At 42.4% G+C, this 22,457-nt stretch overlaps 3 protein-coding genes across 4 annotated transcripts in view; 2 read left to right on the forward strand and 1 right to left on the reverse strand.

The window, feature by feature from the left end:
- Positions 1-2,643, forward strand: part of MICALL1 (MICAL like 1) — a 34,475-nt gene extending 31,832 nt beyond the window's left edge. Inside the window, exon 16 of the mRNA XM_054989063.1 lies at positions 885-2,643. Within this exon, the coding sequence (XP_054845038.1) occupies positions 885-1,006 (122 nt within the window). The 3' untranslated portion in view covers positions 1,007-2,643. The remainder of the gene's footprint in view (positions 1-884) is intronic.
- Positions 2,644-2,728: 85 nt separating this feature from the next.
- Positions 2,729-11,134, reverse strand: C9H22orf23 (chromosome 9 C22orf23 homolog). 2 transcript variants are annotated; one of them, XM_054989065.1, is made up of 7 exons: positions 11,027-11,134; positions 9,146-9,259; positions 8,265-8,327; positions 7,543-7,731; positions 5,599-5,730; positions 4,341-4,441; positions 2,729-4,089 (listed from the first exon to the last, which is right to left on the reverse strand). In XM_054989065.1, the coding sequence occupies exons 2-7, from the start codon at positions 9,249-9,251 to the stop codon at positions 3,970-3,972; spliced, it is 711 nt and encodes a 236-aa protein (XP_054845040.1). In that variant the 5' UTR covers positions 9,252-9,259; positions 11,027-11,134; the 3' UTR covers positions 2,729-3,969. The 2 variants fall into 2 exon arrangements, with proteins under 2 accessions (XP_054845040.1, XP_054845041.1); XM_054989066.1 differs by lacking the exon at positions 11,027-11,134 and adding an exon at positions 10,960-10,998.
- A 106-nt stretch (positions 11,135-11,240) lies between these two features.
- On the forward strand, positions 11,241-16,925 carry POLR2F (RNA polymerase II, I and III subunit F). The gene is made up of 5 exons (XM_054989032.1): positions 11,241-11,354; positions 12,059-12,128; positions 12,577-12,707; positions 14,953-15,024; positions 16,747-16,925. Exons 1-5 carry the CDS (start codon positions 11,335-11,337, stop codon positions 16,835-16,837), a joined length of 384 nt encoding a protein of 127 aa, XP_054845007.1. The 5' UTR covers positions 11,241-11,334; the 3' UTR covers positions 16,838-16,925.
- Positions 16,926-22,457: the final 5,532 nt, after the last annotated feature.

Below are 22,457 nucleotides of genomic sequence, written 5' to 3' on the forward strand. Positions count from 1 at the left end.
GCACAATTCAATTACTGCTAAATTATTGGCAAGATACGTTAATTGTAAAGAGCTGCATGCTCCCCCACCCCCCACCCCATCAGCTTACATTGTAAGAAGAAAATGAAGCATTTTTCCTGTGTCTTGTATTATCTAATCCTTTTTTGCCAAATATCAAAATAAAGTTCACATCCAAACTCAACATAAGGTTTACTTTCAGTGTGATATTTTGGCTTGCTTATTTTTGCACAGATGTTGAATTCTTCACTGATTTATCACAGAACCCCTAATGATGTCCTGAGGAATCGCAGGGTTCCATGGAACCCTGGTTGGGAAACACTGGTCTATGCAGAGGTGTGGCGCAGTGGTTAGAGTATTGGACTAGGATCTGGGAGACCCAGGTTCAAATCCTCTCCCTTGTCATGGAAGTCACTGGGTGACCTTGGGCCAGTCACACACTCTCAGCTTAACCTGTCTCACAGGGTTGTGAAGATAAAATGGAGGAGAATTATATAAGCCAGTTTGGGTTCTCATTGGTGAGAAAAGTGGGGTATAAATGACATAAATCTTGCAGTTTTCTAGAACTTTTTTTTCAACTTTTCAGAGGAAAAAAAATCAAATGTCATTCCAAATTCTTTAGATAGTGCCTGTCCTTGATTACAGAACAATCTAAGTTGTATGAAGCATGAAGATACAAGTTATGCTAATTTGCTAATCTAGTTAATGTGAATCAGAATTTAATTTTTCTAGTAACATAAGCGACAATTTGCTCTACACAGCTTTACTTACAGGCACTTGCTTGGGTGTGTCACTTCTGAGTGATCATTGCGTGAAAGCTTTCATATGTACATTACCCTAAGGCTTTGTTCCACTGGAAATACTTTACTATGTACCTCTCTCTCCAGAATTTCACAAGGAGGCAGAAGCTGATAGTAAGAAGAAAGGAAAATTCAAGCCCATGAAAGTGTTGAAGCTACTTGGAAACAAACATGAGTCAAAAAACAAATCTCCCAAGGAGAAAAGCTAGAGCATGTCAGAGCCGGAAGGATGCCACACTTCCATAATTGCAGTGATCCTCTTTGACTGGCACCTGGCAAACAGGACTTCTGTTTCCTGCCTTTTTAAAAGAAGCTGTGCCTCATCATAAACCAAAGCTGGCTCTTCCTAGAGGAATTCCATCAACTTCCAGCCATAGACACTCCTGTGCCTAGTAAAAGGGGGTAGGCACGGCATGTCCGATCAGCACTGAAAATTACAGAGGGACAGACTGGAGGAGAGAGAGCTGCTTGTTCCTTCAGTTTCAGGGTGGGGTGGAGGAAACTGAAATAGCTTTAGACTTCCTCAGTTGTGTGTTCTTTATTATTAATGGTTCTCAGCAGTACATAATTTGGGTGTCTGTGGGAAACTTGCACTAATTGTTCCCCTTCTCTAACTGTGATAGTCACATGTGCCTCGAACCCTTCTGTGCTGGAGCAGGGGAGGCTTTCCATTGTCCTTGGCCCCTCCTTCCACACAGGAAGCCCTTCTTTTTTGATCTGCTTGTCAAAAATCTCACTTTGGTCACTTAAAATGTTTAGGCTTTGAGAGCAGGATTATTTTACTTTTGTTGGTTTAAACTATTAACCAGAGAAATCTCTCAGCTCTCTCTGGTTAACCAGAGAGATTATAGAATCAGCCCTAAACCTAACCCCTATTCCTCAAAACCTTCCCTGCCAGTGAAGGAGAGGTTCTACGAATGTCGGACCTCTTGGAAACTATTCAGTAAAGCAGGGAGGTAAAACTGAGGAGGTACTGGTGCAGGTCCAAACAGGTCCCTCTCTTTTGCTGCTGCTACTAATTTCGTCCACTGTGCTCCTCAGGGGACAAGGCAGGCAGGGGAATGGTCACACCTTCCCTGCCCACTGCTAGGGTATAGGAGGAAGATGTCAAGCTATACTCCGTGCCAACAAGGTTTCCTTTTTGCCTTCCTCACCAGTGCCACCCTGTACTCCAATTGGGAGCGATCTCAGCTACTCCTCCACTGGATCGGTCTGTATATACTTTTCTTAGTGTGCAAGAGGGGGTTTTGTACAGTTCTTTCTTAGCTGAATGTCAAGCCCCCACATCTCTTTGTGCTCAGTCTTGTGTGCGCACACACAGACATGCTTTTGCATGTGTTGGGAGAGGAGAGGCATCTTCCCTTCTTCCTTCCTGCCTTCTCTTCTCAATCGAGGAGTTATTTATTAAAATGTTTTGTTTTGTCTGAGTTAGACACTGATAGTATTGTAGGTGTTGGTTAGTCAGCTGTTAGTCTTGGGTTCTTGTTAGCAGAGGAGATGCTCAGCCCAGAGCAAATTGCTGTGCTGCCTTATCTAAACGCATTGAAATGTTTTACCAGTCTTCATTACAGGTGTGTGGTTGGGGGGGGGGGAGTTCCCCACTGTTGCCACACCTACTTGAAGCAACATCCTCATTCCCTACAAGTGGATGATGTCAAACACCCTATTGCAAGGTCACCCCTGAGTTTGATCCCAAAGCACAACTTCCCCTCTGTAAAAGAAAACAAACTTGTATTATTAAAAGGTACCAGATCTACTCCCATCTGAAATCCTCTGTCCTCAATGGACATTATTATACTGTATTAACCACAATCTCCACTGACATTCAGGGAATAAAAATTAAACAAAACCATTGTATTTAATATTTATTAGAGTGTTTATTTCTGTTTTTCAGCAGGAAGGGTGTATCTATTTAAAGATATCTCCAGGGAATGGAAAATGGAGGACATTGACATTTCAGCTGTGTACTGCACACTAGTTTTCGCTGAGCAGAGCAGCTGAGAGCCAAAATAGAGCAGCTACATTTATTCTTCATATGAGTGCCCTGTTCACACCTAGAAGCAGGCACTGCAGGGATCAATTATCACAAAGGGGCACATGGACGAGAGAAGCTGAATGTTCTCTCTCTTCCACTTGCTCGTTCTATTCTCTGGCTTGGATCCTGCAGTAAATCTCCACTGATGGACAGGATTTCCATCAGCAATGTGAAACTTTTTTGCCTCCCTCTTCCTCTTGGAGCCCTCATAAACGTTTCCTGTGCAACAGGGGACTCCTAGAAACAATAGGGAGGAGTTGAAATATGCAGTGGGGGGAATTTCTCCCTTCCCAATTAGCAGAAATTTTCTGTGGGATTTAACAAACTGTCCCTTTTTTCTCCCAGCCCAAATTCAATACCAGAAGTGATCTGGGCTGAAGAGAAAAATGTTTTGGGATATGAAGCGTGAGGTGAGCCAGGGCCCTTGCTTGCATGGTAAGAATTAGTCACAAATATGCTTGAGATGTAAAGGGGGGGCAGACAAATGAATAAACAATGATGGCAGCCTCTGTCTTTTCTAGTTTGGGCATGTGCATACAATTCTACTGAGGCAGTTACTAGAAATAAGGCTACCATTAAGTGAATCACTCTGAGGCATGAGTTAAATGTGATGCAGGCTGAGGCAAAAGAAATTGCCCATGGGACTTTGTGCTCAGGCAGCATCTCATTTAAACTGGGGCACCTCCTCTGAAAAACAGTTATATTGTGTGTCTGCCTTGCAGAGGGGGCCAGAATGGTTTGAACAAGACGCTGCTTGACTGCAAAGCCTCGCGGGCAAGTTCTTTTGCTTCAATTTGCATCACGTGTAAATCAAGGTCAAATCCCCTGTTACTATTTCTAATGCAGCAAACATCACTAATTTTATTTCAGCCCTTACTGGTTGGCTTAGAGGGAAAGTATCTGCATGCCCTTGAATAATTCCATCCAGCAACCAGCTTGTTGCTGTTAAAAACTAGGGGTGGTTTGATCCTGATCTCTTGTTTCCATGCAAAAACTTTAGCAGCTCAAAGTCTTTTGTCACTGTTTTCTGTCAAAGGCCTCAGCTGGCACCACCAAGATTCTTGATACTGGCTTCTGCGGAGGCCCACCTTGTGATGGCAAAAGGAAACAATGGTCATATTCTGGAGCAGGGAAGGACTACTCATCTTGACCTCTGCTTTCCGGATCATGCTTGTTGCCTATATTGAAGGCTTTAGCCACTGCCTCTCTCAGTTCTGTGCTTCTCTGCTTATCAATGATTTCCATCTCCCGTAGCTTCTGCAAAAAAAGGGCGGGTGTGTGTGTGTAATGAGAATACAGTAAGCTCTTCCATTTCTCTCAACACGCAGCAGTGGACAGCTGGACTTCCTTTTTCCCATCTAGGTCTAATTTGAAAAAGGATTTTCCTGTTATACACACACACTTGTCTAATCTTCCCACTCCACTTCAAAGGGCCCCATTACAAAGATGGACTAATAATGTTCAAAACTGTAAATGACAGGATTCCTGAATGAGAAACATCCAGATACCTGTGATATTTCAGTGAGTATGATTCCTTGGTACTGCTTGCCCTGGCCCAGAGCCTCCATTTCTGCTAGAAACTTCTGCCGATCTTCAACTTCATTCACCACTGAATGTGGAACAAAAAGAATGCTATGAGGAGTCAGAAGGGAGAAACGCTACTGCCTCAACTATGGATCACTGCATTTCCACTTTTGTCACACTCTATTATCTATATGGTGTTGAAACATGAAAAAGAACCATCACTCTAGGGGGGGGGCTTGATTAGTTTGCTTCTATGTGAGTGTGTGTGTGTATGGGTGATGTGTGTAAACTGAGGCTTGGATCAACTAGAAATTGCTACAGACAGGAGGGATTTCTGTCTATGAAGCATGATTCTCTTGCCTCCTCTCCTCCCACTGCAGCCCAAAATGCCTCCGGCAGTGCTGCTTCTGAGAGACAAGACTCCCAGGAACAGCATGGGGGGAGTCAGAGGCCTGCAGTGGGAGGAGGGTATCTGCAAAAAACTAAGCCTCTTTCCATATGGGGAAATACTGCAGGAATCCAAACTGGAGTATGCACCAAAACCCTCTAACATCTGATGGGATACTGGGAGCTACCAAGGCTGAAAGCAATACAAGGGCCCACTTGTATGTACTGTTTCCAACTTGGCAGGCATGCCTTGAATTGTGCCATCATTGCTGGCTGCCTGTGCAGCTGGATGCAAGAGAAGAAAACAGCAAAAGAACAAAAGAAATGGTGCAGTGAGAAAAGAAATTGAATAAGGGCATTATAACAATACAATTCTTTTTTCCCACTGCACCATTGCTTTTTTCTTTTGCTCTGAGTGTATAGCTGGACAGGGAAGGTAAGTTCTCTGCAAGCACTCTGATGCAATGCCCGCTGTGCCTTCCTCATCAGTTTCTTTTAGTTCTGAAGCAAATTGTTTAGCATAAGTACAAAGACTAATCTACACCATTAACTGAAGCAGTTTTCATGTGGAAATGAAAATACAAAATTTGATTTAGAAAAGGTGTCCCTGAAATTATTTGATAGCCAATGCAAAAAAGTCTTAAATGCCCAGGCACTGATCTGGCTGCTGTTTAGGCAATAATTCTCAGAGTCATAAGGGATGGACAAAACACAGCACAGCCTCTATAACAAAGTTCTCACTGAGCCAGATAATACACCTGCTCCTTTCCTCTGACTAGTTCCAATATTCCAGGAAGGCACAGCTCCCTCCCCAGGCCACAATACCAAACCACTGCTTTTAACTGCATTACGTACATTCTTCAAACCGGTCACGTTCTGGTGCCTCATCTTCCACCTTAACTGGCTTCTTCTGGTGCTTTCTTTCCACTTTATCCTTTCCTGTCGCTAAAATATTCTGTAGTCTTTCTTTTTCTTTTTCCAGGTCTCCTATGAATACCAGAGATAATGACTTAAAGGGTGAGGGAGAAGTGCTGCTGACAGGACTGCATGTATTGTTCTGAAAATTACAAATATTTGCAGTAAAACTACTGATCCAAAACTAATCATCCTCATTTATATAAGAACCTAAACACAGAAAAGTTTCAGAGGAGTTAGCCATGTTAGTCTGTAGTAGCAAAATCAAAAAGAGTCCAGTAGCACCTTTAAGACTAACCAATTTTATTATAGCATAAGCTTTCGAGAATCAAGTTCTCTTCATCAGATGCCTGATCAAAACTGGGCAGATACAGAAGAGGAGGGGGAAGGAGAGAGAAGGGGGCATAAATCACAAGAAGACAGAATGCAATTAGCATAGAGGCAATCAAAACATTCCTTTGCTTGGAAATGTAAACATCTCCTTTTGGTGTGCAGTCAGTTTGTAGCAGTGAAGGTATCCAATTCCTATGTAGTATAAGCCTTCGGTAACCACAGCTCTCCCTGCCTGTTGCATCTGACAAAGAGAACTGTGGTCCCCGAAAGCCCACACCAGGCGTCACTGGGCTCCCCCAGATCACGCCTCTGTAAAGAGAATCTGTTACCTGTGGTAATGTGATAACCATTCATAGTCTCTATTCAGTCCCAGCTTGACAGAGTCAAATTTGCATATGAATTCCAATTCAGCAGCCTCCCGTTGGATTTTGTTTTTGAAAGGTTTCTGTTGAACCACAGCGACCTTTAAGTCTTTGGTGGAATGTCCTGGTAGATTGAAGAAATCTCTCAAGGGAAGGAAGCCCTTGAGAGATTTCATCAGGACTTCAATAACTTTCACCCTACTATCAACCTAAGCCTGGACCACTCTACACAACAGGTACACTTCCTGGACACCACTGTACAACTACATTGACTATGTTGACTATGTTGACTATGAATGGTTATCACATTACCACAGGTAACAGATTCTCTTTACAGAGGCGTGATCTGGGGGAGCCCAGTGACGCCTGGTGTGGGCTTTCGGGGACCACAGTTCTCTTTGTCAGATGCAACAGGCAGGGAGAGCTGTGGTTACCGAAGGCTTATACTACATAGGAATTGGATACCTTCACTGCTACAAACTGACTGCACACCAAAAGGAGATGTTTACATTTCCAAGCAAAGGAATGTTTTGATTGCCTCTATGCTAATTGCATTCTGTCTTCTTGTGATTTATGCCCCCTTCTCTCTCCTTCCCCCTCCTCTTCTGTATCTGCCCAGTTTTGATCAGGCATCTGACAAAGAGAACTTGATTCTCGAAAGCTTATGCTATAATAAAATTGGTTAGTCTTAAAGGTGCTACTGGACTCTTTTTGATTTTACAGAAAAGTTTGGGTACAGAAATGAGTAGCCAAAAGGAATGGGCATTAGGTGATAGAAAGTAGGCTGCTTTAAGTTTTCAAAGGTTAGGAGGAGAAATTAACGTGGAAAATTCTGGTAAGCTCTAAACTGAGCTCTGACTAACTGGAGGATTCAGATATATGGAGATGTGAAAAAATAGAACTAGTACAGCACAGTGGTCATGAGCACAACCAAGAAAGTTCCTGGTTCAAATCTTGTCTCAGCCATAAATTCATTGGTGGTCTTAGGCAAGTTGCTGCCAGCCTTAGTTCCCCCCTCAAGACAAGAATATAAAACTGGACCTACCTGGCAGCCACAGTAATTACTGAAAATATATGAGTTTTTAATACTTTGCAGTGCCATGTAAACACTGACTATCATTTGCCTTCTTAACTCCCCTTTCCAAACTAGTTTACTGTGAGATTATCCATTGCAAGTGTGTTCACTTACGGGTGGCTTGTGGCCTGAATCTCTCTCTGGTATATGCATCACCTGCCTGGCAGACCTCAGCAGGGCGGAGGTGAGGTCTGGCAAATGGACTGATTGACAAGACAACCTTTGGTGGTGAAGAAATGGGCTTTGGAAGCTGTGGCTCTTTGCTGGATGTTGGATTGCAGTGGAGTGGCAGTGGATCACCTCCTAAGAAAGGAAAGAAGAACAAGGACACAAATTTTGTTCATAACTGTTAAATAACAACATGAACCTGACCATGTCTTTAGAGAGAACCTAGACCTACAACTAAGGACCAGAGGAGATCAACTTAGAACAAAAGAGCTATACAGCCTGGTGGAAATTCAATGTTTGTTTCTTTTATCTAAACAATATTTAGATTCCTGGTATTATTTAAAAAACCCTCTCACTAAATTATTTTATAGTATATACTGAAGGTCCTATTCAGCAGTGACTATAAGCGCAAGGCAGCCTTGATTATGAGTTTACAGGAAGAGCCAGAATTAGAGTCTGTAAAGAAACCACTATCCATGACTTATTTTGTGACCTTTTGAGCACATTATACATTCCTCTACTCCCACCCCAGATGATTATTTATTTCTTTGGAAATGGCTCATGTGATGTGAATGCAACTGAACCACATTTAGGAATCTGGGAACTAACAATAACCAGCAGCTCTGCTGCACCATGTAAAGAAAAAGGAGGATCTAGCAATTACTCACGTTTCATACAGTTTCTGAGATAACGTTGTTGGAAGTTTGTTAGTTTGGATTCTTGCATCATCACTAAAAAATAAAAGATATTTGTTAAAATCTTTGTGTGAGAATTCTCAGTCACTTCAGTAAGTGGAATGCCAGCGATGAGTGCACCCTACCAAAGAAGCAGGTGGCACATGTGCAACGAAGTATTATTTATTTTTTATTTTATATTCTGCTTTTCTCACTGAGACTCAAAACAGATTACACAGTGTAAGTCAATATGATCACCATATGGAATAGTCAATAAAGAATACAATAGGGTATATGTGTGAAAAGTGCCATCAAGTAGCAACTGACTTATGGTGATCCCTGCTGGGGCTTTCAAGGCAAGTGAGAAGCAGAGGTAGTTTGCCACTGACATCTTCTGAGTCTTCTTTCTTGGTCTCCCATCCAAGTACTGATCCTGCTTAGCTTCCGACTGAGTTCTAATGATATCAGGCTATACCATGCCGCCTTCCCTCCCACAATAAGGTATGCATTACAGAAATTTGGAAAGCAAATTTAAATAAATACCGGAGCATAAATTGTTGAATGAAACATTGTTGAAAACAAACATAAGTAATTTGAGTATGATGTATTAAACAATGTGGAAACTAGTCAAACTACCTAGTAAGAACATACCTACATCAACAGACAGTACGTAGTAGTACAGTCTACAGTCCTTCTCCTTTTACCAAAGCCTTTTTCCAAACCATTTCCTTACAGCACAGCCCTAATGCCTGTGTAAAAAAGTACATTCAAACTGAAGCTTAGATAAGACCCACGGCCAAATGGAAGAAGGATGAGCAATTGCTGGCCAAGGACTCCAAACACTCGTTCTTAACTGGTTTTTCCTTTCTAATTACCTTTTAACAATTCCTGTGTTTCTTGGCTGTATTTGGTTACAATAGGAGCATGCCAGAATCCCGTGCCTTTTGCTACAACAGGTCTGGTCCTTTCTTGGGAAGCCATTCTGACACCTTCAAAAGCAAAGAGAGGTATTTTCTGCTGTTAGTATTGTTAATCTAGACCTGTTAAATCCCAACATTGCCCTGATTCATGGTACCATAATGCATAGGCATATTTAATACCTTATTTTCTTGTTAGAGGAAGGTATCATCTCTCCCCACCCCCCAATCTGTGCCCACTGTTCTGTGTTAGTCGCACTGCATGTGCCCTTCCTACTCTTATTGTTTTTTATTCTATTCTTTTATTTCCAACTTTATTATTGCTGACTTTCCGGAGCTGATTCTGTAGCGAAATAAATTGATTATGATGATGCATTAGGCAAGGCATATTCATCTCCATTCTCAGTATTCCACTGCAGATTTTTAAAAATAACTGTAAATGGTCAAGTTACCTACCTACTTACTTCATTTATAGCCCATCTTTTTTCAGAGAGACTCGAGGTGGGTTACAAAATATGAAAAACAATTCCATCTGACAGCATAATACATCAAATAAACAATGCAGTAGGACTAGGATTACAGGATTAGACAAGGCAAACAAGAAAGCTGATTATAAAATCATTGCACTGCATTAAAAGGGAGGTGATAGAAATAGTAAACATTACAACAGACTACAATCCTCTCCTTTATACAATCGACCTTAACAGCTGTTTCATTAGATTACAGTTCTAACCTTTTTATAAAAATGCCTTCCTAAATATTTCTGCTTTGCACATTCTGTGAAATGATATATGTAGAAGCTTTTGTAAGCTTGTCAGGCAGGCAAGTCCACAAGATAGGAGCCACAATGAAGAATGCTTGTGTATGGGCAGTGATTGATCATGCCTGTAAATGACTCCCTAAATCCTGCTGTGGAATTAGGTACTACTCAGACAAGGTCTTGTGTATATGCTACTAACATATTTTTAAGCAGTCACAGGCCACGTTTGACCTCATAGTTAGGATCTGATATATTGCCGTATGTGCAGTCCAATTCCATGCATGTTTACTCAGAAGACAAAGAATGTGATGGGTCTTACACCCAAGTAAATGCACATAGTACTGGACCGGGTTGGCAAGGGACTCTGAGCATGGGGTTGTCTTCTCCTGCCTTGTGTGACTTGGCTTACTTGCTTGGGACAATTAGAGGTACTGCTTTAGCTGCATAAACTGACCTGTCAAGGGACTAAGGAGGGGATTGTCCTTGCCTTGTGGCAGGTTAGACTTTATGTAATTTTGACAGCTCCACCATTCCACCACTACTAAATCCAAACCGGGCTTAATTTAGTCTATTGGAAGTCCCTTGACAGTAGTAACTGGAAAGACAAGAAGAAACCCAGAACCGTTTGTGTATGCCCTGACTGCAGTCCATCAAACACTAAGCCTTAGCTCTTGGTCTTGGGGTAGCTTACACCAATTCCATCAGTATATATCAGTGTTCCCAAAAGGTTTACAGTGTCAATATTAAGTTTGGATACCTTGAAGACAAAAAAGAAAGTTAAGTAAAAATGTTCAAATGCTTCCCACACATTGTTGCTTTCATTCCTCCTATGCAAAGGTATAGTTATCTCACAATGTGCACTTTCTTTTATTTCTGGGAAATCTAAGTCTCCGAGTCCTTGAACCACAAATACAGACTCAAAAGGGGAAAAACAGTAATATTAAAAATAATAGTAATGGTAATTTTAAAAAATCCTAGTGTGTCCCTTTCCACACGTCACGAGGCATCTTACTGCGCCAAAGCAGGGGGGACCTGCTGCAACAGCTGAAGGATGGTCGAGTGAGATCAACTTCGATCACCTCAAAAATCCCGCTCCCGAAAGGGTTCCGCGATGGGAGGCAGAGGGGAGATGCGCTCTTCCAGACAACCCCTCCTTAATTCCCCTTCTCTTAGCCGAGTCAGAGACTCCCGCTACCATGACAACCGGGGGATGGTACTGCGCTGGCCCGAGTCTGCGGCTGCTGTTACCATGACAACCGACCCATTTCCGCTATCGTCAACCCTGGACCCGGAAGTACTCTTGCCTATGTGCGTCTTTTGCGAGAAGGTTCGTGTTTCCAGGGTAACTTCGTGAGTGTTTGTGCGTCGCGTCTGGAGAAGCGGCAGCATGTCTGATAACGAAGACAAGTAAGTGCGTGAGAGAGGACGGGCGGTTGGAGGGGAAAGGCAGGGAGTCGTGGCAGGTTGCTGTGGGTCGGAGAGGCTCTGAGGCCGGGCTTAGGGCTCTCGAATCAGCTAATGAAGAAGAGAGGATCTCTGGCCATGTGCAGTGTGGGTTTTTCCTCCAAGCCATTGGGTAGCCCTCCCCCAAGCACAGACGCTTCCACAGCAAGCAAACAGCTTTTGGGCATTCCTGCTGCGGTTATGGTGTCAAACGAGGAAGTGGTCTTATATTGTGTCAGATCTTTGGCCCTCGTAGGGCGTGTCATTTTCTCTGACTGGCCTTTCTTAAACCTGCTGCTGGCTTTTTCGTTTTTTAAATATAGTGGCTGGAGTTTGAGTTTGGGACATTTTGTATGCAGAGCATAATCTTGCCTGTAGAATTATAGTGTGTGTGTGTGAGGGAGAGAGAGAGAGAGACTTACTACTGTTACCAGTAATTTGGTTCCTCTTCAAAATGACTAGAAAATAGATTGGTTTTATTTTTAAGATGGAGTTGGGTGAAGAATTTAGAAGGTTTGGGCTGTAGCATTTCAGCTATATGAAGAACTATTTGGAGATTTAATAGGCAGTGGTTATGGGAGTAAATAAGAGAGTATTTGTACACAGGGATATAGCAAGATCTCAGCTCTGGAACCCTATGTTGATCTTTTTTATGTTTCTTCCACCAGTTTTGATGGAGATGATTTTGATGATGTGGAGGAAGACGAAGGGCTGGATGATCTGGAAAATGCAGAGGAAGTAAGTAGCTTCAATCTACAGTGTTCTCTCCCAATTCTGTCATTTGTGTGCAGTGTCTGAAGGGATTTCTCAGCAGATTATCCTTAAAGAACAAGAATGGAAAGTGAGTTCATCCCTCTGTTTTACATAATTCCAGCTTCTTCTGTAATTGCCATCTTCTAATAGTACTTTAGGCTTAGGTATGATAAGAGGTTTAGGTTAAAAATAAGTCTGAGTTTGTTAAGGGGGACACATAATCCCCTAGCTTGCTGCTTGTTTTCAAATGACAAAAGTTAACAGGCTTATGTATTCAATTAGTATTTTTCTCAAATGGTTTTTGTGTTTACAGCTTTATTTAACATTCATAATTCAAAACTCTATAGACTTCAAATTAAAATTCAAGTAGCGCTAATGACTAGCACGTATGACCCTGTGAATATGCTAACATATCTTTACTTTTGTTCTACAGGAGGGTCAGGAAAATGTAGAAATCCTTCCATCTGGAGAGCGGCAGCAGGCAAACCAGAAGCGAATCACCACACCCTATATGACTAAATATGAGCGGGCCAGAGTTCTTGGCACACGTGCCCTCCAGATAGCGTAAGTAGCTTTTGATCTATATGTTAACTAGGTAATTATGAGCCAGTGGGTATCTATAAAAGTTCTTCTGGTTTTAAATTGTTATTTCTTCCATCTAACACTGCCCCAGTTCTGATTTCCCCCCCCCCCACTCCCCATAGATGTATTGTTCCTAACAGTGGCAAATCTCCAAAATGGAAATTGGAGCAGGTTAGGGGCATTTACTGTGTCCCAGTATGCCATTACTCTCCACAAATACTGTCCATGCATCTATTTAGTAATCAGTTTACTTCATGTATACTCTACCTTTCACCTCAATGGGGCCACAGAGTTGCTTATCATTCTCCATTCTCTGTCTTATCCTCACAACAAACCTGTGTGGTAGTTTGTGACTGGTCCAAGGTCACCCAGCAAGCTGTCATGGCAGATTATGGGTTAAAATCCTGGTCTCCAAATTCTAGTCCTGCACTCTAATTACTACACCATTCTGGTTTTCATAGTGGATTGCAGGAAGTTCAGCAGTCATTCAAACTTGGGTCAAACTGCAGAAACACTGTAATCTGTTGTGTTCAAAGTGAGAGATGCACAAGGGATGATAGCCAGAGGGTTGCATCTACAACCTAATTTCTTCCCAGTAGCATTTCATATGAGCAGTGACACTGCACTTTTGCTGTGCTCTAGCTCATTGCTTTCAAAATAATTCCAGTCCCTCATATTGTTCATATAATTGTCACAGGTAATATTAAGGCGGTGTACAGCATATATGTTTTAGCAATGATAGAATACTGGCAGTTTAATAACAAGATCCAGTGCCTCCGCCAACCCTGAATTTGTGCAAACATTCATAAACATTAAAATGAAACTGTCACAGTGCTAGCTGCATTGGTTTGAGACTATTTTGTCCTTGGAATAAATGAAAACTGTGGTTCCATGTTTCTAAATATTTGTCCTTTTTCTCTCTTGAATATGGTGATGTTACTTGTACATAGTGATGTGAGTTTTAGAGGAGAAATTGAACTGGGAATTTTTCTATAAACTTTTCTTATTAAAATGTTAAGCAAATGATTTAAATAATGTTAGTAAAATTTAAATAACATTAGCAAAAGAAGGCAAATACATCATGTACAAGCCTGGACCATATGCAAGCACTGGGGTTCCATGAACTTATCTCATATTTAACCCATCCAGTGTAATTGAATTGTAGCACAACAGCCCTGACAAGTAACAGACTAAATTTACATGTGTGGAGTGGACAGATTTCCATTTTGTAAAATTTTCCACCTCTCATCATTGCTTATACAATCACTTTACTAGTTAAGTATTGCAAGGGAGTGCTGGAAAAGGATGCTGCTTTGACAATAAATGAGAGCATTTTCTGTCCGATATGCCATGAGTACTATGGACAAGAGGAAAAGAGAAGCTTCAGTTATAGCGTTTCTGTAATGCTTTTGACTGTTCAAAGCATTCTGTACATTTCAATATAATAATATATAATTAAAACCCTGGTAGGCTAGTATTATCATCTCCATATTGCTGATGGAGGGTTGAGGTTAAAAGAGTGGCTTACCTAAGGTTAACTCATGGTAAAGCTTATGGTAGAGGTGAAATTTGAACTCAAGTCTTCAGTCTCTTGGCCATGCTTTAAAAATACAGGTACTGAAAACAGAAAGGTAAATAGTTTGGGTACCTGATCTCTTTTGGAGGCTGGCGGCTTTCCTCATTACATTCTGAGTATGCTTGAGTGGGAAGGCTGCCTTCTTCTGCTGAAGATTACGTATGTAAGTGCCGTCAAGTTGCAACCGACTTATGGCAACCCATTAATGCAGAGACTTCCTTGGTGGTCCCCCATCCAAGTACCAACTCTACTTAATTTCCAAGATCAAGCTTTATCAGGCGTTCCCTCTCTCCTGCTCAAGATTAGCATTGCGAAACATGGTCAGTATCTGTATAGCAATAGGACATTGCCCTGTGCTTAGAGGTACTTTCAACAATACTCTTGAAACCTTAGGAGCCTAAACAGTATTTTACCAATGCGTTAAAGTGGCAAAAATTAAACACAGATACACAAAAGATGCATGAACTAACTTGCTCCCTTGCTTCCACAGAGTTCCTAAAAAGTAGATTTGCTTTGATGAAACATGTAAAACTTGTTTGCTGGCCTCTCTCAAAATAATAGTTGTGTCTTGGCAACTGCTCTGCATGGATTTTTAATGTGCCACAGTTTGTCCCTACTTATGTAATGATTCTGGAATCTTTTTTCCCTTAGCATGTGTGCTCCAGTGATGGTAGAACTGGAAGGAGAGACAGATCCCTTGCTGATAGCAATGAAAGAACTAAAGTGAGTGGTGGGGGTGGGGTTTTTGGTAGGGTGTATATGATTTATCATAGAACACCATCTTCTCTCTCAGCCCCCCAAAGGGGAAGCTAGTATAAAATAGCTCTTGAAGCAGTATGTATAGCCTTAAGCCAACCAGAAGAGGATTTTATACTGTAAGTCTGCCTACATGTTCCATGAAAATAATACTAAGTTGCTATAGCTTCATATTTTTGTTTTTAAAAATGTATTTATGTCATTTATGGTCCGCTTTTCTCACTGAGACTCAAGGCGGATTACACAGTGTGAGATTAGTACAGTCAATTTCAAGGACATTTCCATAAACAATGCCACATGGTAAATAAACACAATTTTACAAAGACAGAATTAGTAAGAATGCAATACAGAGTTGAAGAAATGCTGAAACAGAACAATTCTAGGGTTGACATTAGACCACATGAAACACAAGTAGCTCATAGAAGCACATATTTAAGACAACAGGTGGTACGTGAGGCAACATAATGGTGCAGTCTATGGTCCTTAACTCAGTAGTGCAGCATCTGAGAGCCCCTCCCTACAATACAAGAGCCTTTTTGAATAATTCGGTTTTGCATCGTTTGCAGAAAGCTAAGAGGGGAGGGGGGGGGCTCTCCTGACCTCCTCAGTCAGGCTGTTCCACAGGATAGGGGCCACCACAGAGAGAGCCTGTGTGCAGGTTGCTGTTGATTTGGCTCATGTGCAGGGTGGCATCTGCAGGAGACCCTGTTCAGATGAGCGAAGCTATCGTATAAGAACATAGGGAGGGCGGCGGTCTTGTAGGTATATACAGATCGCATGTAGGTTTTTGAAGAGCTCGTTTATGTGATGATTTGCTGCAGTGAAGATTCTGAGGTCTTCTCAGAAACTTAAGCCATAGACATTTCCTTTAAACTTAAGCTGTAGCTTCTCACTATAAAATGGATGCAACGTCTGGTTCTTACTTTCCATATAATAACATTTATGCATCCATGTCTGCATAACTTTATGGGAACAGAAGTTTCTGCGGCCAAACATTAAATCATCCAAGCTTTAGGGGGTCTTTGGAGCTGTGGGGAAGCCTTCTGAATCAATGATGCCTTGTGATGTGGCATTTTGCTACCAGAGATGCTGTTGTTGGATACAGCTTCTGACCATTGTAATATGCATTCTTGTGATTTTTAAAGATTTCTACATTTTTTTTCTCTATGTTCCAGAATTAGCCTGATATTTCGGACAAATTCCAAGCTGGTTAATTACATTGTTGACCTAAAAATTCTCACTTAGATTAAGCTGGATTTATGTTGCTTTGCTTTTAGTCTTGAATTTTTCACTTTTCCAAGAGCTTTTAACAGCTATTGTGTTCCAGTTGGAGGGGGTGCCATTTCAGTTGTTGGTGAAGTGTGTGAATGCTTTATACTCTGCCGGATGTCTTTATTGATTGGGCTATTTGTGGCCCCCAGCTAGGCTCTTCATTCAGTAGTTTCTTCACCTGATAATTCTTGGTTTAACTTGCTTCTGGGTTGGGATTCAGCACTGTTGGCTGTGCCTCAAGCATTTCCTGCTCAGCTTCATGGGTCACTTGGCATTTTCTATGAGAGGCCTTAGTAAGGGGATTGTTAATATTATCTTACCAAATACGGAATGTGACTAGAGTTTGTACTTCGCTGACAGCTTCAGTGATATTATGGAACTGTCCTTTTTCTAAATGTTCTTCTTTCCTTCTTGCAGAGCTCGGAAGATTCCCATAATTATCCGCAGGTACTTGCCAGATGGAAGTTATGAAGACTGGGGTGTAGATGAATTAATTATCACGGATTGACCGGCTTCCTTTCCATAGTGCAGCTCCCCTTTTTACCACAAATGTTTTTTTTATTTTTATGTAAATAAATACTAAAATACTAATGCAATCACTCTGTTTCTTCCTTCCTTTCTTGCACGTTAGAGGTCTGGATCTTCATTTTTTCTTATATTTTTAGTGCTGGGACTTTTCTTGCAACTTAGACTCCTGTGATACTTTCTCTGTTAAACACGCTTGCTACTTAGTAGTTGCTAGCTTACAGAGCAAAATGGGTGCCTGCTGCCTTTGAAGCTCCACATCTACATCTGAAAACTTATACAGAGTGACAAGAACAGCTTCTGCAGTGTTTGATTTTGCCCTCTGCATTATACTGCAGCTATTTTAAAGTGATCCTGCAGCTGCCAGGCTTCCAGATGTCCTCCACAGCAATTGAGAGACCCTTTTCCCTTCCAACCTACGCCCTTTTCTAGGGGCCTGTGGTAGAGGGGACATTTCTGTTGCCTGTCAGCAGACAGACATGCCTTTGTGCTTAGGAGCGAGTTGCCTTGGAAACCCCAATTTCCCCTCTGATCAGGACTGGCTCTGTGGGCTTCTCAGGAGTATCACAGAGCAACTCTCATCAAATCTCCCATTGTTCCCTGCTCCTGCCCCAGCTCCTTATCAATCAACAGGATCCCCTTACAGTGGCAGTTCTGAAGCAGGAAGCATAGTTGCCTTGATGAGTCTCTTACCTAGTGAGGAATCCACTTGACACACATATTAGTAGCATTGACGAAGGCTATGCTTTAAAATGACGAAGGTGTATGCTTTAAAATGTGTATCTGCCTCTTTCCAACTAAAGTTACAGATACAGCTGTGCCATAGGCATCTTTCTCATGAAATCCTACATGCATCCCTGAAGTAGCAGGAAGAGAGGTGCTTAAATTTTGGTCTCCCTATAAGGAGAAAAAGCTGTTTGGGGCATCTCGAGGGAATAGATCAAACTAAAGAATATACTTGCTCCTGAACAAAAGGAGCAAGCAGCCATTTGGATCTGAATCTTCAAAACGCCTCATACGGAACTGGGTGCCATATTTTAATTGATAGTGCTTATACCGTTTTTCTAGACAGATTAATGCCCTACTCAGAGTGGTGATCAAGATCAGTGCTGTTGTTATTTCCACAATACAGTGGGAGTTCTGGGGCTGACAGGAGTAGCTTGCCAAGGCCACCTACTGAGCTCATGCTAGTGGTGGGATTCAAACCAGCGGAGTGCTGATTTGCAGCCCAAGCACTTAACCACTATTCTACAGTATAGTGATTAAGATACGCTGATAATCTCTTTAAAAATTTTTGAATCTCTCTTCCAACTTAACGTTAAATGCTGAAAGCAGCTACAAACATCCATTAAAACTAATTAAGCCTTTAAAATTGCTTCACCCCAAACTTAAAATGCATAGATTACGTTAGCAACATCTTGGTCTGAGATGAGGGATCACAGGTGGATTGCTGACTAAAGTTGGTAAAAAGCATCCCAAAGTGATTGCTATGAACTAAGAGTCTAGTAGGAAGACAGGGTCAAGAAAGACTCCCAGGATGTGGCGCTGACCCTTCAAGGAGAATGCTAACCTGTCAAGAACAGCTAATGCTCCTGTTCCCACATACCATGATTTTCCAGCTATCAAAGCCTTTGACTTTTCAGGATTCAGCTCAATTTCCTGTCTCTCATCCACCCTGTAAGAGTAGCCAGTAGTTCAGGGAACCAAATGCTGTTCATTAATTTGGAGTAAGCAAGCAATAGAGCTGAAAGTTGTCATTATATTGCTAACTCCACATTTCAGATATTTGGGTGATCTTTCCCCATGGCTGAATGTAAGAAAGAGTATAGGGAACAAGGTTAAACTTTGCAAAAACCCCTAGGGCAAGTCCCATCAGGTACAGTAGGCGTTTCCAAGTATTACTGTATGTAGCTAGTAGAGGAAAATGGAACCACCACTGAACATTTCCTCCATTGCTAAATGCTTTCAGCCTAACCAGAAGCATCTGGTGGCTCAGAGTGTCGAAAGCCTCTGTCAGGCTGTGTGCCAGTAGGGTCACATTCTTGTTCAATTACAGATATTTTCCATCAGGACCACTAATACAGTTTTGGTTCTAAACTCAGGTCTCAACTCAAATTAGGGTTCAGAAAATCCATTTTCTACAAAACTTCATGGAGCTGCACTGCCACTACTATGCTTGACAACCTTGCCTCCCGAAAGGTGGGTTTGATGTATTCGTTGGTTAGTTGTCCATGTCCCCAGAAGGCTTTTTTGGTATTGGGTAGATAATAGCCTTCGTCAATGCTACTAATATTTCTTCTATGTGTATATGTTAGTTAATGAGGGCTATAGTGATTCCCAGATGGCTTTCACAGACCAAGACGGGCATGGAAGTCAAGCAAACAAGAAGTTCAGTTTAGTTTTTTCATCTGCATCTTCAGGCCCCAGTAACTGAAAAGGAACCATAAAGACTGACGAACTGGTGCACTGTGTGCATCTCCCTTTGTTCTGCATAAACAGTGGAATCCAAGCCAGCCTGGATTTTATCAGGAAAAATCTTACCAGATTCATTATAGTGGTCCACAAGGGGCTTCCGTAACCTGACATCAGGGGGAGATGTAATAATTCTATACCTTCTGGAATAGTTCCACAGGGCGCTTTGATGGTGGCAAAGTAAGCTTTCTTTGCCTCTGCAGCATAGGCTTTCTAATGGGCTCCACATTGTGTTCAGTCAGACTTCGTAGAGAATCTTCTACTAACTCGCATGCAAGCTATTCCCTTGCAGTGCCATTGCCTGCTCGTTTCAGTAAATTAAGGAGAGGGTACTAAGGAGCGATCATGTCAAAAGCTTGGAGTGTGGGTTGTCTCAGTAATCAACTGTTAGACAGGAATGCCAGTAGGAACACCTGGCAAATCATTCAGGGTATTTTGACTATGTTGTATGTTACTTCATTCAACCCACTAATGATTTCTTCCTGTGTGTGCATGGAATGCAGCAATGGGAACAGTGATGGTTCAAAAGGGAGTGATTTGAAAGGTAGTCTTGATAAATTACAGCGAAGGGATGTGATAACCAACTGTTGGCATGTGCAGGCATTAAAAAAACCACAAGGAATGTGTTATGCGCTCAGGGCAGCCCTGCCAATAAATGGTTAATCTTCAGAGTTATAGCTTACAAGCCTTCTTGCATGCACACCCACCCACCCCGCCTGTCTCTGGCGTTTAATCACGTTGGCGTGATGAAATTTCAGTAATGAAATGTGCCTTTGTGCGATCATTTTGGCATTGGCAGTGGAGCGCGGGAGTCGTTTTCTTGGTCCTCTAAAAAAATAGCCTCTTTGTTTTAATGTTCCCCCCTTCCGCCCAGCCCAAGCTTTGCATCTATATCAGATACAATTAAAGGGATAGCAAAGGACTCTAGGCCAGCTCCCAGCAGACTGCAAAGGGAATGTGCAGGCCCTTTGTGTCCAATGTGGAAGCTGGTGGGTGCCGGATCCTGCTTTTGCTAGGAAGACAGAAGCATAGTTGTTGGCACTCACTCCTGCCAGCCGGTGACTTAAGAGAGCACACCACTGCTCCCTTAACCAGCTTTCCTCTTGGGGAAGTGTACAGGACACTTGAATTAAGCTAGAAGGAACTTTTTTGTTTTGTTTTCTCCCTTATACAGGGTTCCTGTGCCCTCTAAAAGCAGCCATCTCCTGTTTGGAAATTGGAGATGAGTTCCACTATTTCAGATCTTAGCTGCATTTCTTACATTTACAGCAAAAGCAGGGTTTGGAACCTGCCATTTCTTTTGCTTCCATATTAAGGGAAGTAAAGGACAAAGCCATTGGCAGCAAAGATGAAACTAAGCAGGGTGTTAAGTTGTGCCTCATTTGCCAGGTCCAGGTACTTGAATACGCGAATCCTACTTTACTTTACTTTCCAGTGATAAAGTCAATAACAATTTATAACACAAGGGTGCTTTTTCTATTTCCTGTCACAACCCTCTACTGTCCTGTTACTTCCCTTTCGTGTGCCTGACACTGAACTGACAGGCTACCAACTCTCATTTTGTTAAACCACTCTGATGCTGTTATGAATATGGGACTCCCCAATCACTTCATTCAGCAGAATATTTTAAGCATAAGAACTAAGAAGACCACACTGTATGGCTGGAGCCAAAGGCCAGAAGGGATACGATCAGGCCAAATGCATAACCCATACGCCCACAGCATTCTTCGCATATGCCTACGTACAGAATAACCAAATAGTGTATCCTTTTATGTAAAACATGGCATTTTCTAACAGTGATCACTGGCTTCGTATCCCCTTTTCTTACCTTGCTGCCGTTGGTCTTGGAAGAAAATATTTCGAGATGAAGAAAGAATCTGATGTCATCTAATCATCTTCTTGAAAGGCTTTCAGAGCAACCCTATATCTGATGGTATGGTGGAGTTTTCTGAACCCATGAAACTGGTGTCTTTAGCTCCTTCTGATTGCTACACGTTATGAAAAAGTGGGTATCAGTTGTCTTGAGAATTGTGTGGAAGTTTAAAACAAAAGAATCATGGTTTAGAATAGTTTCGAGGGCATGGAGGAAAGAAATGGGATGCTCCTGGCCTCAGTGATCTTGTTGAGGTGTGAAGGAAAGTGAGGAATATTCTAATATATTTAATATTTAGCCTTAACTGGGATATGCAACTAAAAAGGCAAGGTTTGCCTTAAGAAAAGTATTGTTAATTCGAGTTCTGAAAACTGTGAATAAAGTGAACCAAGAGAAATGATCCTTTCTCTCCTTCAACATACCACTAGAATCTGAGGCCATCAATTGGAATTGATTGGCAGGGGGTTCACAACAAAGGTGTTATTAATGTAACGCACGATTAACTTACAGTATGAATTGCTATACAAAGTAGTACCTTTGCAAAGGGATCCTTGGGGCCTATTAATAGTAAATACAAGTAAAGGTTGGAGCAGCTTTTCTATGGGGAAAAGTTAAGGAGTGTGGAACTTTTCAGTTTAGAAAAAAATATGACTAAATGGGGGGGTCATGTTTGGAGTTTATAAAATTATGCATGGGTAGAGAAGTGGATAGAGAGTGCCTTTTCTCCCTCTCTCATAATACCGAAACTCAAGAATCACCCAATTAATTTAATGGGGAATAGATTCAAGCAGGGCCGGATCTACAGTTGCTCGCGCCCAGGGCAAGTGAAGGCCGGCCACTGTGTGCGCACGCGCGCTCCCAGCGCTACGTGATGATGTCACGGAAGTGACATCATCACGCAGGGCGGGCAAGCCGGTTGTCCTGGCGTGCCATGGAGCTGGCAGCGTCAGCGTGAGTGGCTGGGAGGCCGCCCGCGCCACTTGCCTGCCCTGCTGAGGGGACAGCTGGCTTGCCGCACGCCCTCTATCTTGCAGGGCAGGTGAATGGTGCAGCTGGCCTCCCAGCCACCCGCGCTGCCTCTCGCCTGCCCCGCAGGACAGGGGGCACGTGGCAAGTTGGCCGCCCCGTCCTGCCGCCTGTGCGCTCCCGGGCCTGGCAGCTGCGCCCGGCGCCCCCTTTGGCAGCACCAGAGGCAAACTACCCCCCTGCCCCCGCCCTCGTCGATCCAGCCCTGGATTCAAGACAAATAAAAATAAAT

This window comes from Eublepharis macularius, chromosome 9, assembly GCF_028583425.1.
Source record: "Eublepharis macularius isolate TG4126 chromosome 9, MPM_Emac_v1.0, whole genome shotgun sequence".
Classification (NCBI taxonomy): Eukaryota; Metazoa; Chordata; class Lepidosauria; order Squamata; family Eublepharidae; genus Eublepharis; species Eublepharis macularius.

Coding starts and splice junctions, on each gene's coding strand:
- C9H22orf23 (XM_054989065.1), bottom strand. CDS start 9,251: ATGGCTTCCCAAGAAAGGACCAGACCTGTTGTAGCAAAAGGCACGGGA. Junction 8,328..9,145: donor AACACAGGAATTGTTAAAAG/GTAATTAGAAAG, acceptor TTTATTTTTTAG/TGATGATGCAAGAATCCAAA. Junction 4,090..4,340: donor TACTCACTGAAATATCACAG/GTATCTGGATGT, acceptor CTTTTTTTGCAG/AAGCTACGGGAGATGGAAAT.
- POLR2F (XM_054989032.1), top strand. CDS start 11,335: ATGTCTGATAACGAAGACAA. Junction 12,129..12,576: donor ATCTGGAAAATGCAGAGGAA/GTAAGTAGCTTC, acceptor TTTGTTCTACAG/GAGGGTCAGGAAAATGTAGA. Junction 15,025..16,746: donor ATAGCAATGAAAGAACTAAA/GTGAGTGGTGGG, acceptor TCCTTCTTGCAG/AGCTCGGAAGATTCCCATAA.